Here is a 19,630-nt window from a genome sequence, read left to right as displayed (position 1 = left end):
CACCATTGACTTTGTATTGCGAGAGATTTTCACTTGCTTATTTAAAGGTTTCTCACCCAGCCCACGTAAAATCTACCAACTCCTGCTGTTAACTCCCAAACATATTTTTTTATGTTATCCAATCACAGTGCAGAAATGACAGACTAGAGATCCAAATTAGTGCTGCTATAGCTGCCATTTTACATTTCCATCCATGTAACATGCGCGCTCGCGCGCTCGTATCAATTGGTAATGTCGCGCGCTCGTATCAATTGGTAACGTTGATGTTATTGAATACCTCAGTTGAAAGTTCAGTCTTCCATTCCATCTGTGTGTTGTTCTTGGTATTCATCCTCCAATCTAGCCAGGTAAGATGCTAACTATAATGTTACTCACACTCTTGACTTCAGTTTCTGCATGAAATCATAAACAGGCAGAATAACAGCTGAGCCAGCTAGCACCATGTTAGCTAACGTTAAAGCTAGCCTCATCTATGTACAGTATGTTCCTAATGTCGGTGTAACTTAAACTTTTGTTAATGCCAAACATGAGACATATCTGTTGACTTCTGTATATGAATTGAACCAGAAAGAGGCACGACAGCTGAGCTAGCTACAGTAACTTAGCACAATGTTTCATTGGCCTAGATAGCTAACGTTAGTGTGGAAGAATTTAGATGTTTTAGCTATTAGCACTTTTGATGCCACTAAACATGGTTTAGTCAGCTAAAAAGTACCCTAGTGTAGAACATGACTCAGAACCTCTGTTACCTCACTGAAAACTCAGAGCCTCCTTTCACAGGCACTTTTAACATCATTCGTGATTTCTTATTTGTCATTTAACAGTGATGGTAGACATCGACAGCAAGCATGCCCAAAAGAAAACGGAGTGTAGAACCTGCAGCCCAAAGCTCTCCTCCTACATGCATCCTTCATGTACCATCCATGTCTGATCATGGGGATTTCACGCCCCTCCGTAAAATTAAAGGATCTGCTTCAGAAAAACTGCAACTGCTTCAAAAGATCCGGGATAGACGTCTCAACCAACCGCATGACTCCCCATGTCGTATGCAATCAGTATGTGATCAGATCCCGGCAACTCTTCCTGATGACCTAGAAAGAGTAGGATATCACAGCAAGTGTTATAAGCACTTTGTCCGCCACTTTCATCGTCTGGGAGATGATACAGAACCAGGGCCATCAACCTCATCATGGCATCACTCTCCTCGTAAACCAGGAGGTTCTGCTGAACCCATCTTCCCGCCAGAGTGTATATTTTGTGAGAAAGTTGAGACCAAAGATGCTCATCGCAATACTGAGAGGCCTACAACCTTCCCATCCTTTAAAAACAAAGAAAATGCATGGGAGCAAATCGAAACACGGGCTGAGAAAATGGGTCTCTATCGACTCCATCGAAAGGTGAAAAACAAAGACCTCTTTGCATGTGAGGCCAAACACCATCCGTCATGTTTTAAAGCTTTCCGCACAGCATTCTACAACTATGAGCGTGCGATTCACAGAGCCGAAGCACCAAAGGAGCAGGCTTGCATGTCAGCCGCCCATGAAAAGGCATTCAACTCAGTACTGGAACACATTCAAACCCAGGTCATCCAGCAGAATGCCCTTCAAAACATGGGTCTAGACACCTTCATTTTTCAATTATCTGCAATATTGGCTGAGATATGTCAAAAATCGTTTTTTTGATAATGGCAGCAGTAATTTGCATAAAAATGGTATGTGGGACATTTTTTCAGCTTGGGGCCATAGCTAGTCATTTTCTACACATTTTTTCCAATCTAGAAACACTGATTAGAAGTATATCTCCGGGGGGTGCAGGGGGACCTAGTCTTCCTACTAGACTAATGGTCGTGATGACGTAAAACGCCATAATATTTTGTCCATGTCCAGCTAAACGGAATGGTTTTGAAAGTGCCAAAAAGGCGATTTGTGTTCTCGTGTTCAAGTATATAATTCAATTGAAATAAAATAAAGAATGTTAAGGTTGTAGAGAATTCCCGGAAGTTTACCACCGTTGATGCAGCGACTTTTACACCACCCGATTAAATACGTTACATTAGTTATTCGTTCCTGTTGTTTGTGTCCTTTATAACGTCCTTAAAAATAGTAAGTTTCCTGTTTGGAACGATTTTCAATTTTGTTTGACTGCTAGACAGGCAGACAATAAAAATATGATGATGAATCACGGACTCTGCCTTAGCAAGCCCAGCTCCAACACTTTGCTGTTTGAATTGCTCCTCAATTTCCTGCTTTTGTTGCAAAGTCTTTAGGAACATAGCCTTGAGCCTCTAGGTGTGTTCGGCTTTGAGCTTGCGCTTTTAGTTTGCGGCGAGGCACGTCTCACTGAGAATCATGCCATTGCGACATCGTGCCAAGCGGGGTGTGAAGTATGCCAGGCACTGCATGCAACTGAATGGTTCATCCAGCATGTTGCTCATTCACCATGCATGGGCAGTGAACAGACTAAGTACTGCTTCCTCCATGCCCAGCATGTATATGAACTTTTCATTAGCGGCACTCAGAAGGAAGTTGATCTCAGGCGTCGGGGCCTTGGGTGGCGGAATTTGTAGAAGCGTTTTCTTGAGCTGTTTGCGCAACACAAGCTTGACTGCGGCCTGATGTGATGAAGGGGATTCGGAAAGGCTGCCCACTTAGGTTATTCGTGTTCCTCCCATGCCTGTGCACGATCTGCCGAGGAAGGATTTGGAGCCCAAGGACAACTGATTTGAGCCAGAGGCTCCTGGGAGCTTCGCTGGAACCAGGCCTACATTGCTGGCACTAGAGACGTGCTCATAGTGCCATGCTCTGGCAGAAGGGAACCAGGCCTGGCTTCCTGTTGTTGGCAGCATCAATGGTGGGCAAAAGCAGTAAGAGTCTATGGCAACAGAGAGGGCAAGAACTGGGTAAGGGCAGCCAGGGGGCCATGAGCAGAGGTGGTCCGGCATATACTCCCATAACCTGGTGTGTTCCATGGATAAGTGGCGGGATGCCCATCGGCTTGACACTTGGCTGGGTTAATGGACGTATTGGCATTGCCTTCACATGGGTGTGTTCACGCTGCAGGCCACGGCGCAGTTCCAAACCCCATACTCTACTGCTCCTTTGCCCCCAGTGAGAGATGGTAGATCTACCATCCCCCTACACCGGATACCATTTGCCATCACCATTACTATCAGTCCACTACTCTCGAGCCTCTCGGGGTGGAAGTACATTTTCACAGCTCGGCTTCGCAAAGCCAAGCAATGCATACTGGTGGTCTGTCTCCTGTTTGTTGGGTCCGTCCGGCATTTTCGATTCTGGGGAGGAGGCATACTCGGGCCGAGGTTCCAGGCACCATCTTGGCGCAGAGCCATTCGGTCTCCGCCACGATGTCCCAACCTCCCCCAGTCGGAGCACCGCGCCCGCCAGGGGGCGAAGGTCCGACCTGGCTTACCTCCCCCCAAACCGTGCCGTTCGCCTTTATGACGCAGCACCGACCACACAGGGCGGAGCCCGGCACGAATCGTGCACGGCGGTCCTTGCGAGACCGCCGCGGCAACGATCCCCGCCGGCCCCCGCAGCACACAAAGAACACCACGCCCCGAGAGCTCGCGTCAGCTGTACGTCGCCCTAAACGCTGCCCCGGTCTGCGTCGATGCTCGAATCGCATTCTCACACCACGCGACCCTTTTCTCACTCGTACACCGAGGCGCTCCAACAACTCCCATACATCCCATGCATTCTACTACCGCACGCTCTCGTGCACACTCTTCTCTCGCACACTCAGGTGCACACCACTCTGGCGCACTCACGCCGCTCGCACACTCCATTAACATACACCCTTGCGCACATCCTTGCGCACACTCCTCCGTTACGTACTCTGTAACACTCACGGGTGTGCACTCTATTGCACACCCAATCACCCGCTCCGGTGTGCATCCCCGCACACACTCTCCAACACGCTCCAGTGTGCATCCTCGCACACTCTCTTCATCTATCTCGCACTCCGTGTCACACTCCGTTCCACACTCCGTTTCACACTCCTCCCACTCACATTCTGTCCTACACTCGCGCTCCGGCGCCGTCGGCACACGCGCGCCATTTACTTTCACACAGCTCACCACGGACCTTCCACAAGTGCCCGGGTGACGCCGGGATCCCACGCGCGCGAAAAATCTTTTCGCGCCAAACACTTTCGCGCCATACCTTTTCGCGCCATACACAATCCTGCTTACCTTCGGGACCCTTTTCCGCAGCAGTGCCTGCAAATTCTTATTGGGGTTAGACAGCACGACATCACGATGCGAATGCAGACTTTGAGTACATTCCATCTTTTCCTCCCATTTAATTGCTATCTCTGCCGTCTCCTCAACCCCAATTTCAACTATAATTTCTTTTTCTTTATTAAGCTCGACGACCGCTGGTGCACATAAAATAAGATTTTCTAATTCGGCGGCCGTCGGCTTTTCTATACCCCGTGTCGCGATTTCTACCCCGGTCCACCTGGCTGCGCTTGGCTCAACCTCGCTTTCCCCGCGTTCCTCAAGTCGCGCTACCTCGTTGCGTACGAATGTGCCTTTCCCGCTCGACCTGCGGTCTATGTCCTTCCCCATTTTTTTTTATTTGGCCACCTATTCTATTACCACACCCTTTGAACCCGTCTTTCATCCCTTTCATTCGATTCTCTTGGGTGCCCATCCTGTTTTCCAACCCCGTTAACCCCTCGTTCATTTCTCCCATTTGGCCACCCATGTCCTTCAATTGGCCCCCCAATTTGCTTTCTAATCCCCCCAATTTGCTTTCTAATCCCCCCAATTTGCTTTCTAATCCCACAATTTGATTCCCCATTTTGTTCTCCAAATTATTTAACCCTTCTTTCATTTCTCTCATTTCTGCCCTTGATTTGTCCCCCTCTATTTTCATGTCTTCACCCAACTTGACCATAAAGGCCCTCATTTGTGCCATAAATAGGCCCCAGTCCGTTGGCACCGCGGGCTCGGCTCTCACCGCCATGTGCGAGGCGCCGCCATTTTCTTCGCCTGCCACCCCTACTGCTGCACCCTCCTCAATGCTCTCCTCTTCTTCCCATTCTTCCCAGGGGTCCTGGGTTATCCCTAATTCCTCCTCTACCTCCTCAGTTACCCCCACCGGCATCTGACTGCCTTGGTTATCCATGGCATGATTTAATTTGGTTGTTCAATAAAATTTCGGCCGCTCGTAATTTTGAGTGCGTTAGGCGCACTTCGGGTCAAATCCCACTCCCCGACACCAATTGTTGCGGCCAATATGCACAATTGGTGTCCAAAATTTGGTCTACAAATTTCGTCCCAGGTTCCAAATCCCACTCTTGACACCAATTGTTGTGGATCTCCAAACGTCGGCCTTCCCCTTACCAAGGGGGGATTAATCCCCTTGTCTTTTATCTAGCCGACGCGATCCGGGGCTATCGCGTTCCTTCCGGTCAGCGCTGAATAGGGTGGTAGGTCGAATTAGTCCTATTACCTAATTACCAGCGCCTCCCAGGAAGCAAGGAAATAACCCCACCCGAACCACGGTTTTAGTGGACACGCCGAGCGATAGAGAGCCGCGATTCGGGCCGTTAACAGGAACTAACCCGTTTGGAGCGGTTGTAATCGTGCCACGCTTACCCAATGGAGAAATCACTAAGACGGTCGAATTAAGAGGAAACAGGAAGAACAGATTGGTTTATTAACGATTTACACAGGAAGAAGGACAAGTGCAGAATACTCAGGGCAGCCTTAATAACAGTCTTAACTTATCCCTGGACACGGGCCCGTTCGCACTCAGACTCATTTTCACACGGGGGTTGTAGATGGTCGGGTCAAGGGTCCAACTATGGCGTCCACAGCCCACTCCGGTCCCCGACTCGTACCACGAAGGAGATGGTAGACGGCAGGCAAGCTCTCCGCGTGTCGTTGGCGCGGATCAGACAATTATCGGGGGGGGATCGGTAAGCTGGGCGATTACACTGGCGTGGCCGCGTACGTAATAGCTATACTGGCGCTTTATACGCGTTCCCAGTATAGTTCCATACAATGCGCCGCTTTCACAAGTCCTCTGCAATGCGCCGCTCCAGCAATGCTTTTACCACGACAAGTCCTTTAACACAGGGCGCTCTCCCAAGGAGTCCTCGCAGTTCTCTCAATGCTCATCAGTCTCCTGGTACCAGACCTTTGATGCATTACAACAAGAGTCCTTCTACAATTCACAACGCCAGCCAGTCAAAGTCCTTTTTAATGAGTGCCGCTGCGTCAGTCCTCTCGAAGGGCTTTGCGTGCGCGGTTATATATCGCCGCCCAGCGAACCCTCTCGAATGTGCCAGACATGTGCTCACCACGCCCCTTAAGCCATGCCCACTGAGCCCTGGTTGGTTGTTGGGGTCTTACCGGCTCCACCCTTGACGTCTGCTTGAAGTGGCCACACCCCCAACCTCGTTCTCCGCCCTTTTCCAGGCCTTACCTCGTGGCATCTGGGCTGGTTTGAGTGAAAACCCAAGAGCAGCGAATGCTGCTGGCAAGCAAGGTGCATTAGCCAAATCGGGGCGCGGGATGGATGCTGCCCAACGAGGTCGATTTGGAGGGTGGAGGCAAAATGAACGGGACCTACTCTTATTTATTTCTTTACACAACGCAGGTATCACTATTGGAAATGTCCTTATCTCACATATATTATGAAATAACTAACGTTCTAAGGTGGCCTATGTGTTGCATGTGGACTAACTATGGGGGCAAACCTTTAACCTTTATTAATCAAATATGTACACTTTCAGAACGGCAACATTATATTTGTTGTGTTGTGAATAAAGTTTGTTCACAGCATTAAAAAAAATCGGGGTCTAAGGAGGTTTAACGGGGTCAAAGTGGGTCCTGGTTTGACCCCCCAAAATAGGAATTAGCTTTTTCCTCTGAAACTACACACACTAGTTCGATGAAACTTGACCACAACCTTCATCCCCCATGATGTACCGAAGTTTGTTCACGGCACTAAGAAAATCGAAGTCTAAGGGGGGTCAAAATGGGTCCAGGTCTGACCCCCGAAAATATGTATTTGCTTTCTTCTCTGAATCTACACACACAATTTCGAAGAAACTTGACCACAAGCTTCACCATCCATGCTGTAACAAAGTTTGTTCACAGCATTAAAAAAAATCTGCCCCTTTATGGGTCTATGGGGGGGGGTGGTTGCCCCCCAAAATAGGTATTTCCTTTCTTTTCAGAAACTACACACACAATTTCAATGAAACTTCACCACAACCTTCATCACCCGTGATGTACCAATGTTTGTTCAAGGAATTAGAAAAATTGGGGTCCGAGGAGGTACATGGGTTGGAGAGGGGGGTGGGGTTGCCCCCCAAAATAGGTATTTTTTTTGTTTGTTTAAAGTCTTATGATTATGTTAGTATGATTTTACCTGCTGCCCTGTCTTCTAGCAACCATTGAAATTTGTTTTAAATTCCTATAGTCAGTGTAGTATAATGTATATTCTACCACATGAGCACCAGGGGTATTGCCCCTGTGTTTTATGTTGAAGGCTCCAGCCATGGACAATATAGTCCTCATCGAGGTGAGGCCTTAAATAAAATAACTGCATTGATAGAAAAGTGAAGAAAGAGAGAATAGTCTAAGAGTTTTTGAGGAAGGAAATAAATCTGTTTTTGGAAAAGGGGAAGGTCGTAAGTGTTTGGAAAGACGTGAGAAGGTAAAGAGTTCCAGAGTTTGGCAGTGGATGGGAAGAAACAAGCATCATAGCGGCCCACCCTTGAGTTGCCAATGGCCACACAATAATCATGCGATGTCGTGGCTTGTCGAGTAGTCCATGGTCTCGCTAATGGCGGAGGTACACAAGCAGCAAGTTCTTGGGAGCAGAAACCAAAGTAATATCTGTAGAAAAGAGAAAGAGCCAACTTTGCGGCGCATTTCGAGCAGGTCGAGTTTTGAGGTCATATTGGGAGAGTTATTCGAAAGATATTCAGATATTCTAAAGTGTAATTCTGAGGGGTTCTAAAGGGTGTTTCTGAAGGGTTCTAAAGGGTTTTGTTCGTTTCTCAGCTTTGCCTATTTCATATTACAAATGCCAAACTGCACCACTTCATTCGCATAGGGTTTCATTTTTTTTGTAAGCATTGTAACATCCTGACATTTGTTATGATTCCTTTTGTGTTTTTGGATTTTGATTAAATTTTTGTAATTCCTCAATTTCACACCTTTCCTAAATAACATTTATCACTGCACATCGGATTTTTATGTGAAAAAATAAAAAATATTTTTTCACATAAAACGGCTTTTTTGCGCGCAAAAAAAGTATTTTGCTATTTTCGGAGAAAAAAATTTTTTCGCCCTTTTTCGGGAAAAATAAAAAAAATGTCCTTTTTGGTCGAAAATGTCTGGCAACACGAAAAAAATTAGGGAATTTTTGGAAATTTTTAACTGCGATCGAAATTTTTAACTGCGATCGAAATTTTTAACTGCGATCGATCTCAAAAACAAAACGTTGCGTCCACTTGCGTGCGTTGCGTCCCCAGCGTGTACAGCAGTGAGGCGGTGTACTACAGTGAGAGAGTGTACACAAAGTGTGAACAAGTCTCCTATCAAGATGAGTGCTGCTCTTCGTGACAAGTGGCTGAAGGAATTCAACGCTGGCAGCGATGGGGCCACCTTCAAGTACGTGTCGAGTGACACGGCTTTCTGTCGAGCTTGTGAAAAGACTTTCCGGGCGAAGCAGAAGTCTGAGCTGGCCCAACATGTCCGAGGAGACCGCCACAAGAGCAACTTGGCCTTGAAGAAGAAGAGGACGGTCACGCAAGCCACCATGGAGGACTTTGGTGGCGGAAAGAGGCACAAGTGCGACGTCGTGGCTCAGGAGCTGTGCCAGGCCATGCTGGCCGCTGGCATCCCATGGTCGAAATTGGAAAACCTTGCCCTCCGGTCGTTCCTGGAGAAGCACATCACTCTCCAGATCCCCGATGAAAGCTGGATTCGAAAGCACTACCTCGACAAGTGCTACGATGAGGCCTTGGCGGGGATCCGTGCCGACCTCGGACAGCAGCCCATCTGGCTGTCCGTCGACGAGACGACCGATTCGGCAGGTCGATATGTGGCCAACATCATAGCGGGACGCTTGTCCAAGGAGGGGTACTTTCGTCCCCACCTCGTCCAGTGCATGTTTCTGGAGAAGACCAACTCCGGGGAGATCGTGTGCACAGTCAATGACACGCTGTGCTATCTTTGGCCTGATTTCAAGCCGGAGTGCCTCAAGGTCCTCATCAGCGACGCCGCGGCCTATATGATCAAGGCCGGCCATGCCCTGAAGGAACTCTTCCCGGACTTGCTGCATGTGACTTGCGTTGCCCACGCGCTCCACCGTGTCTGTGAGACAGTCCGAGAAATGTTCAAGGACGTCAACGACCTGATTGCCACGACGAAGAAGGTGTTCGTCAAAGCCCCGTCGCGTGTTGTCCTTTGGAAGGAGCAGCAGCCCAATCTTTCTCTCCCCCCGGAGCCCATTCTGACTCGGTGGGGGACGTGGATCGACGCCGCGGTGTTTTACGCCAAGCACTTCGAGGCCGTCAAGGACATTGTGGACCAGCTGAACGATGATGACGCGATGTCAATCCGGAGTGCCAAGGACCTGTTCGGAAAGGCGGACATCAAGCTCAGTTTGGTCTTCTTAAATGCCCACGTGTCGTTCATCCCGAAGGTCCTCAAGCAGCTGGAGGAGGCCGGCATGGAGCTGGCCAAGGCCTTCCAGCTCCTTGATCAGGCCAAGGAGGAGCTCGAAAAGATCCAAGGCTGCCGTAAGGAGATCCTGCTCACCAAGTTCAAGGCGGTGCTGCAGCGCAATCCTGACATTGGTGTGCTGAGGACAGTGGCTTTGATCCTGGATGGAGATCAGCACGGATCTGAGGTTGGGGTGCCGGCTGGAGTCAAGCTTGCCGACATCCCTCTCTTGAGGTACTGCCCCATCGTCAGCGTCGACGTGGAAAGGTCCTTCTCCGTCTACAGAAACGTCCTCACCGACCGCCGACACCGCCTCACCAAGGAGAACATTACCAAGATAATGATTTCAAACACCTACTTTAACCGTTCCTAAAAGGGTCTTGTCAATTTCTTCTAGTCCTCTACTTATCAAACAATGCGGTTGCAATAAAGGTACCTGAACGTCATTTTTTACCTGTTTACTAGCCCAGAGTGCTTAATGTTGTGCAGGAAAAAGCTTACCATTTTTTGTTCTTTTTTGACTGATTTCTGAAAAACTTGGTAATAATAAAAAATGAATAAAACGGGAGAAAAAAATATTTCGGGATTTTTTCACATTAAAAAAAAAAAATGCCGCTTTTCAAAACATAAAAGGCCTATTTTCTTAACGTAAAAATCCGTAGTCTAATTTTATCACTATCATGTTTTTTTTTAAATCACTAAATTTGGCAATCTTCCCTCAAACATGTCTGAATGAGCTAAGAATAAGGCCCTTCATGCCTTTCTGGACACTGACACGAGATTCTTTCAGTCTGTTTATTATCATTTTAGTGCCTTTTCGCTAATGTAAACTCACTTAATGGCTGATCATGCGTCGGTGAATATTACTTACAAAACCAAAGATAAATGAGGGAACCTACTTAGTGTTTTTAAGATCGTTGTATGTTTTTGAAATGCTGTTTATAAATTAACTGATTGCAATCGACCATATAATAGGTTATTGGGAACTTGCAATGGGATGCAAATGGTTTGCTGTGAGGAATCATGGCCACTGTCCATTGATCTAACGTTGGCATTCTCATCATTATGTGGATGGGGAGCAGCTATGATCACCAATTTTTGAATTTAACACAAGGAGTGCTTTCAATTTAATTATTTGAAAGTAGTGTAAGTGTCTTCATTCAGTTATGAAATTGGTAGCATCACGACGTGAGTTAATGTTAAGTCTGTTTAATTTATTTAAGGCTTGTTTTTAAATCCTTGAAAAGTTTAAAGTTACCAATCGCTGAAACAACTAATCACAATCCAAGAAAGATTCATTCATTCATTCATTCATTCACACCAGAATATTATTTCGTCCAATATGGGATGAAAGCCTTCCCGAACTCACTTTGAGGGTGTTGTTATACGTACCATGCTTGCCAAGTGTGGGTTGGAGAGAGACTCAATAAGGATAACCTCTAGTAATGCGACATTTGTGAAATTTGCCTTTTGTTTCATTTCAACATTGAAATGATGTACCTTAATGGGACAATTTAAATGTTTGATTGGCTCATCAAAGATAACGTTGGCTCATCTAAGAACATTGGTAGATTGAGTTGAGGAAGGACAAAACTTTGTGGGATGTGTCAGAAGGTGGGGGATTTGTTGAAGAAAGTTGGTCGTCTTTGAGGATTGTTTTGTGGCAGGTGTGCAGATGGGGGTGGGGAGAAGGTCCAAAGCATATGAGCGACGGTATGAGTGTAGAGGGGTGCAGCGGGGTCGTTGACAGATTGAGTTAGATGGGCGTGGACATCGGTCTCGGTGCGGTGGTTAAGAGGTGGACGTGTGGTTGTCAGTGTGGTTGCGGATTTTGTGGATTCGGGTGCGGTGGCTAATTATGACAATGAGCGTTTCAATTGAGGGAGATGGCCATGACGTTGTGGTTGGTGCAGTGGTGCTGCGGATGCATATGAGGGTTGTGGTGCAGATTATATGGGTGATGGGTTAGGTGCAGCAGGTGCGCACGGTGGTCAGCACTGGATTGAAATAAGAGGGAGCGACGTCAGGGAGATTTTTTTTTTTGTCAGGTTGAAGTTGAATATATTGGGTTTGTGGACTTAATTTCATGGCAGGGATCGAAAAAATAGGATTTTGTGTTATTTCGGAGGGGGCAGGGGTGAGAGATATTGATTGACTATTGGATGACCTTTTGTCGGGTCATGTTGGAGGGACATGGACTATGATCCCTGTAGGTGCCAATGATGTGGGAAGAATGTATTCAGAGGACATGAAGGCAATCTTCAAATAACTGGGTCGTTAATTGAGGGAAATGGGTTTTGATGTAAATATATTTCGGGGATTCTCCAGAGAATGTATTACAGTGACTGGCCTTTATATTACCTGCCAGCTACAATGAATAACGTTGTAACTAAAATATATGTGTCCAATATCGTGTAAAAAACAGCAAAAAAAAAACCATTGAATTATAAGATTAACTGGCCTGCTGTGATAATAAAAACAAACAAGCAAAGAAACAAGAAGACGTCATGAAGAGCACGATACTTGCAAAATCCACCCCCCCCCCCCCCCTCAAAAGGTTGTCATTGATCCATCAAATTGTCAATTTCATCAAGATGAAAATTGACAATTTTGATCAAAGTTCGGGTTAATAGGATCAAAAGTGACGATTTTTCAGATGAAAATTGATGATTTTAGAAGTATCACCTTGAGTTGACCTTTGACCTTTTGACCTCAAAAATAATTGGTTCCCCAATTCAGTGAGGCACTATGCGAATGCTGTTAAATTTTCAAGTCAATCGGATGAAAATTTATGATTTTGGAAGTTTGACCTAGAGGTGACCTTTGACCTTTTGACTTCTAAAATGATTGGTTTCCCCATTTACTAACTCAATGTGCAAATGCTGTTCAACTTTCAAGTCAGTCGGATGAAAATTGATGGCTTTTCAGATGAACATTGATGATCTTGGAAGTTTGACCTTGAGTTGACCTTTGACCTCTTGACTTCAAAAAGAATTGGTTTCCCCATTTACTAACTCAATGTGTGAATGCCGTTCAATTTTCAAGTCAATCAGATGAAAATTGACGTTGAAAAAAAAAGAAAATTATGATTTTGGAAGTTTGTCCATGAGTTAACCTTTGACCTTTTGACCTCAAATAGTTTGTTTCCCAATTAGGGACTCAACATACAAATGTTGTTCAATTTTCAAGTCGATCGGATGAAAAATGGAGATTCTTCGAAATTTGACCTCCAGATGACCTTTCACCTTTGACCTCAAAATCAATGGGCTTCTCAATTGTGACGACCTCTACAACTTGATGAAGTTTCATGGCGATCGGTTTAGAATTGTGACTTGTAGGCGAGTGACAATCAGTCAAACAGACAGACAGAATAACATACCCAACCGATCACTATACTGCACTTGAAATTTTTTCGATTTTGTAAGTAATAAATGCCAGAAAGGTAAAATTTAGAATCTACCATGTCTATAAGTGTGTGATTTCACCAAACTTTCTTCAAGTGGGGTGAACCTTTCCCCCTCACCCATTTAGCTCGCCACCAGAGTGCCAACCCTGGACCCCAAATGGTACCCAATACAGCCCTCATGACCCCCGTTCATCGTGCGCCCAAATGTGTGCAATTTAAGGGCTGAGTGGGGAATTTGCAAGCAGTGTGATAATATATACAGTCCTGATCATGATCATGAAATAATCATGTGAAACCATCCCTACATCTTTCTTTGAATAATTGTGTGTGTGTGTGTGTGTGTGTGTGTGTGTGTGTGTGTGTGTGTGTGTGTGTGTGTGTGTGTGTGTGTGTGTGTGTGTGTGTGTGTGTGTGTGTGTGTGTGTGTGTGTGTGTGTGTGTGTGTGTTCGATATAACTTTGTCTTTTCTAGGGACAAGCATTATTCAAAGAAAGATGTTGGGATGGTTTCACATGATCATTTTTTGTGATCATCCCCACCTTATCTACATACATTTGGAGTCCCATCCCTACATCTCTTTATATATATATATATAAAAAACATTTATTAGTTTATTTACTCTCTTTTTTAGAAATATTATAGATGTTCTACTGTTTACAAATTTAGTACTGTATTACAAACTTTATACACGTGCTCACCAGTGTTTACTGAGGGTGTCTGGTGCCCAGGGGCAATACATTATTTTGCATTATTTTGCATAATTTTGCATACCTCCCCCCCCCCCCCCCCTCCCCTGCTTCTACATCCCGCCCCCAAATCCCCAACCCCAGTCACATAGACATAGGGAAACTATGATATGTATATTAAAATATCTATTAATTAACAATTGACCACCCCACTCGATGCAGTCTGCCAAAACAATGATGAAAGGAACACTAAATGTCAGTTCAAATATTTATTCAATTCAGAGTTCGAGTGGATAAACCATGCTCAGGCTGTTCTATACGATGCCAGATGCCTCAGTGATGTGCCGACGTCGTGAATCTGCCGCCGAGAAACTGTGGATGGAGACGTTTCGTTATAACGTGGTTCGCTTTCACCTTGATACCGTGACTGGAGAGGGCTCGTGATCATGTGTGCCAGAGATGTCCATATCCAGGATGGTGTAAAACTGCCATCATGAAGTCAGGGCCATGGCACAAAAAAAAAAGAGAGAGAGACAGAGACAGATATATTTTTGACTTTTATAGGTATAGATAAACGACGTTTGCGAAATAGTTGGAAACAGATGTCCTCCTGTACTTAGGTATGCTTTTCTATCCACACATAATGTAGATAAATCTCCCTCTGAACTTGTTGGCCTCGTACCTCATGCCCTTTGCATGTTCTTGTGGTGTGTGTGTGTGTGTGTGTGTGTGTGTGTGTGTGTGTGTGTGTGTGTGTGTGTGTGTGTGTGTGTGTGTGTGTGTGTGTGTGTGTGTGTGTATAAAAGAGAGAGATAGAATTGTGAGGAACAGAAATGAAAAAACGAGATTGTGTGTGTGTTTGTGTGTGTGTGTGTGTTTTCGTTTCTTTGTGTGTTTGTGAATTTGCATGTTCTTGTGTGTTCGTGTGTTTGTGAATTTGCATGTTCTTGTGGTGTGTGTGTGTGTGTGTGTGTGTGTGTGTGTGTGTGTGTGTGTGTGTGTGTGTGTGTGTGTGTGTGTGTGTGTGTGTGTGTGTGTGTGTGTGTTCATAGAACTGCTTTCCCTTCTTTTAACTTATTTTTATTGATTTTAATTGTTAAACACAACAAATCACTATAACCTCAACATACGATCTTCACAATAGATATTACTCAATTGACCCAGGGAAAAAAAATATCCAGGCAGTGTATAAGCACAAGACCTGATTGAGGTTTTATCCAATTTTATCCAGTTTAAACCAATTATGTGGTTTTATCTGGGGTCAATTTTTTTTATCCAAACAGCCCTCGACCTTCCTTTGGATGAACGAGGAGGCCGTGCAAAGTTTGGTTGCACTGGTTCCTGCAGAGTCTGAATGCATAAATAAACAAGAAAGAGCAATCAGAGATTGCAAACCCTCGCCAGGATATATTTTCAGTGGTTTTTAAGGCTTTTGTGTTAAAACAAATAAGGCGGCCGAACCACGTGACCGATGACGTCATCGTTATTTTTTTTCTAAACTAATTTATTCCTATGCTCAAGAAATGTTATGTTGTAAATGTAAAGCAATGCAAAATGTAAAGACAGCATGTAAATGTTGCTCAAAAGTGTAAGATTATGCTCAAGAAATGTCATCTTGACCGGATGAAGTTTTGTACTTGTCGAATTATGACGTCATAATGGAGGCACCTATGACATCATCATTAACATATTTTATTCCCCATGGAGAGTTCTTTACAATGAGCCATGTCTCAATTTTTTCTATTCAGTGCTTTCGGAGATATGGAGGTGCAAAGTTTTTCGATTTTTCCAAGATGGCGGCCGAACCACGTGACTTATGACGTCATAATTATAAAAAACATTCGACAGGTGGAGTTGCACCTATGGTGAAAAGTTCTTGTCAATCGGTCCAACGGTTGCAGAGAAAATAATATTTATTCTGTGCGGACAAACAAACAAACAAACAGACAAACAGACAAACGGACTCAAATGCAAACCCTCTCCTCAGACGAAAGTAATAAACAAACAAAAATATTGGATTTTTATTTTTAAAATATTGGATTTTTATTTTTTTAAATATTGGATTTTTATTTTTTTAAATATTGGAAATTCTGTGGACAATCATCAAATTAACAATGTGTGGACTGAGTAAGTAGGATGTAAATAGTCAGCATCACGTTGTGGATCGATGCCTTTGGGAAACGATCTTCATGCTTCGTTACTTCATCAACTGGATCAGGTACTTTCCAACTCTAGTATTCGTATCTGAATCCAATAATGGTATTTAATCAGTTTGAAAAACGTGCCTGAAATGCAATTTGAGCTGGAACCGAGGAAGTTTACCAATACTTCTGCAAACTTGTCTGGAAGCATCGACAACACCATTCCAATTTGCGTTTGACAGGAAAACAACTCAATTGCCTTGTGAATGGTTTGTCCACTGGGTGTTTGCTCATTTTCCTTAAATGCCAAAGCACATTTAATGGCATCGATTTCCCAAGCATGTCATCTGTCTGCAAGAGGCGTCCGAAGGTGGTCGAGGCCAAAAGCAACCTGCGGTCATCGATTACGGATAGATCTATCCTTGGTGAATTTTAAATGAACAAGTTTCATTCCTTCATTTGCAGACTTACCTTGTTGTAAGTTACACTTGTCACATTTTATATCTGTCACCACTCTGAGAAAAGGGCTCGAGTCCATAACTCGGATCTGAACTTGATTATCTTGAGTTCGATTTTTTGTTGAACTAATTTGAGCATCCCTGACAAATGAATTTGAACCTGAACTCTGATTTGAACCGAAATATGAAGTGTTTTGAATGAAGAGTATGACTATGACAGCTAATACGGTGTTGTGTTCACCTTCCATTCAAGAGAGTAAGACTTGGAATTGAGACCCTCGCTCTCAAAATCTTGACTTTGGATCAGAGGCGTAGCTAGAGATTTGGGGGCCCGGGGGGCTTGACTCCTTGATGGGGCCCTTCCAACATTGGTGAGGTTTGATGAAAAATGAGAAAAATTGCAATAATAAATCATTTTTTCTCGAGGAAAATTCGTGGTTATTTGCATAAATTATACCCCACTGGCTTTGTTATTAAATTTTCTACAACATAGATTTAAAAGAAAAAAAGATTATTATAATTTCCAAGACAATAAGACAATTTTGTTAGGTATGTCGCAAAGAGATTGTTAGGTAGGGAACTTTTTATTCATTTCTTTTATACTTACAAGCCAAAAAATACGGTTTTGGGCTCCCACAAGGAGAGTGCAGAAGGTCCGTACGATTATTGAATTTAAAAAAAAAAATTCATTCACATCAGAGTATTTTGAGAGGGCCTGCCAGATAATTTTTTGTTTAATTTTAAAAAATACAGATCCTGAGATCCATTTGGGTTGCCCCCCTCCATTGGGAGACTGGGGGGAATTTTCAAATAGCCCCCCGATCCCCCCACCCCCCTTAGATACGCCACTGCTTTGGATCTTAGTTCTTGTCAAGATAACTATTTTATTCATATCTCCATTGCTTCATACAAGCTGGTCTTGGCCAGTTGCTGGTGTTTTGATTTAACAGAGGAACAAGAATGCTTTTAAAGTTCAACGCTTTCTTCTTTTTATACCTGTATAGCAAAGTCTGGCAAGATGTCAATATTTGGTAAAAGTGGAGCAGGGTCCCAACCTCCTTCACCCCCAGCACGCACCCTCCCCCCACCATCCCCTCACCCTCAACCACCCCCAACCCCCTCCCTTCACCACCAATCCGATAACATCCTCTGTCCTAATTGTAAGTTCATTATCCTGAATGGCCACATTATAGGGCATGATAGGGCTGATACACACATATATATATATATATATATATATATATATATATATATATATATATATATATATATATATATATATATACAGTGCATTCAGAAAGTATTCAGACCCCTTCACTTTTTCACATTTTGTTATGTTGCAGCCTTATGCTGAAATCGTTTAAATTCATTTTTTCCCTCATCAATCTGCACTCAATACCCCATAATGACAAAGAGAAAACAGGATTTTAGAAAGTTTTGCAAATTTATTAAAAAGAAAAAACTGAAATATTACATTGACATAAGTATGAAACCCCGCTTGGAGTTTGCAAAAAAGCACCGAAAGGGCTCTCAGACTGTGAGAAACAAGATTCTGTGGGCTTTCATGCATCTTTCACTGAGGAGAGGCTTCCGTCTGGCCACTCTGCCATAAAGCCCAGATCGGTGGAGTGTTGCAGTGATGGTTGTCCTTCTGGAAGTTTCTCCCATCTCCACACAGGACCTCTGGAGCTCGGCCAGAGTGACCATCGGGTTCTTGGTCACCTCCATTACCAAGGCCCTTCTCCCCTGATTGTTCAGTTTGGCCGGGCGGCCAGCTCTAGGAAGAGTCCTGGTTGTTCCAAACTTCTTCCATTTAAGAATTATGGAGGCCACTGTGCTCTTGGGAACCTTCAATGCAGCAGAGATTTTTTTGTAGGCTTCCCCAGATCTGTGCCTCGACACAATCCTGTCTCTGAGCTCTGCAGGCAGTTCCTTCGACCTCATGGCTTGGTTTTTGCTCTGATATGCATCGTCAGCTGTGAGACCTTATATAGGCAGGTGTGTGCCTTTCGAAATCATGTCCAATCAATTGAATTTACCACAGGTGGACTCCAATCAAGGTGTAGAAACATCTCAAAGATGATCAAGAGAAATGGGAGGCACCTGAGCTAAATTTCAAGTGTCATAGCAAAGGGTATGAATACTTATGTCAATGTGATATTTCAGTTTTTTCTATTTAATAAATTTGCCAAACTTTCTAAAATCCTGTTTTCTCTTTGTCATTATGGGGTATTGAGTGTAGATTGATGAGGGAAAAAATGAATTTAAACGATTTCAGCATAAGGCTGCAACATAACAAAATGTGAAAAAAGTGAAGGGGTCTGAATACTTTCTGAATGCACTGGATATATATGTATCTATATATACACATAATGAGGAGGACAACCTACCCCACATTATTTACTTTTGCAACTCCATTGTTGCGTTTCCACCTGCAAATCCTGTTCAGACTTCGCAGCTTAATTTTGTTTGTCCACTTATCTGGCATGCTGGGATTAGAGCAATTTTCTGCTCAAATGGCCAAGTTACATCCTCAAAGTATTTTCTAATTTGTCACATTTACGAAGCCTTTTTGAGAGAACACAATTGAGAAGCCTTTTTCTATTTTTTGTCCGGAATCGCGACACCGTTTTTGTACATTGTCACAGTTTAGGCATGATATCTCGTTTTACACACACTATGAAAACACCTGCCTGTGGATGTCTCATATTTCGAATTTTAGGATTTGTAAACATGTTTAAGTGACCAGGAAAATGTTGTACTTATGTAGGGTTGTGGTCTACTCATGTAACTTCAAGGACATTTTTGCAGGTAGGAAACATGGCCTTAGATTTCATCAATGTTTATCCAAATACAAACATACCAACCACTGCCTCTTTCAATGTCCTATCCTCAGTTTTGGACGTTGTGTGGAAATACCCTCACACCTCGCCGTGGGGTCTTCGGGAAGATGGGAGATCTTCAGACAATATTGTGTGTGGCGTGCACCCGCGATCAGATCACGTATTCCGGTACCCTCAGTGGTGACGTGTACGTGTGGAAGGGCTTAAACTTGACTCGGACCATTCAAGCAGCGCATGCGGTATGTGAAAAACCAGTGTCTTCACCTGTGACCCAACTCCCAAACTCCCGTCACCCTTCCTCCTGTCCATCCAAAACTCACTCCGGCAGCTATGTGGTGCGGACATCAGGGTCAACTTTAGAACTGCCTGCTGGCATTAGCTTGT

At 44.3% G+C, this 19,630-nt stretch overlaps 1 protein-coding gene and 1 long non-coding RNA gene across 2 annotated transcripts in view; one reads left to right on the top strand and one right to left on the bottom strand.

Annotated features, from left to right (window-relative positions):
- LOC137432192 (echinoderm microtubule-associated protein-like 6) overlaps positions 1–19,630 on the top strand; it is a 352,018-nt gene that overhangs the window by 224,377 nt on the left and 108,011 nt on the right. The window contains exon 5 of the mRNA XM_078781400.1: positions 19,300–19,485. Coding sequence (XP_078637526.1) covers positions 19,300–19,485 — 186 coding nt within the window. The remainder of the gene's footprint in view (positions 1–19,299; positions 19,486–19,630) is intronic.
- The window catches only part of LOC137432226 (uncharacterized), a 7,100-nt gene continuing 1,528 nt past the window's right edge, over positions 14,059–19,630 (bottom strand). The window contains exon 3 of the long non-coding RNA XR_010985460.2: positions 14,059–14,289. This is a non-coding gene — a long non-coding RNA (uncharacterized LOC137432226). The remainder of the gene's footprint in view (positions 14,290–19,630) is intronic.

This window comes from Myxine glutinosa, chromosome 1 (assembly GCF_964187855.1).
Source record: "Myxine glutinosa chromosome 1, kmMyxGlut1.1, whole genome shotgun sequence".
Lineage (NCBI taxonomy): Eukaryota > Metazoa > Chordata > Myxini > Myxiniformes > Myxinidae > Myxine > Myxine glutinosa.
This window is presented reverse-complemented; position numbering and strand designations above follow the sequence as displayed.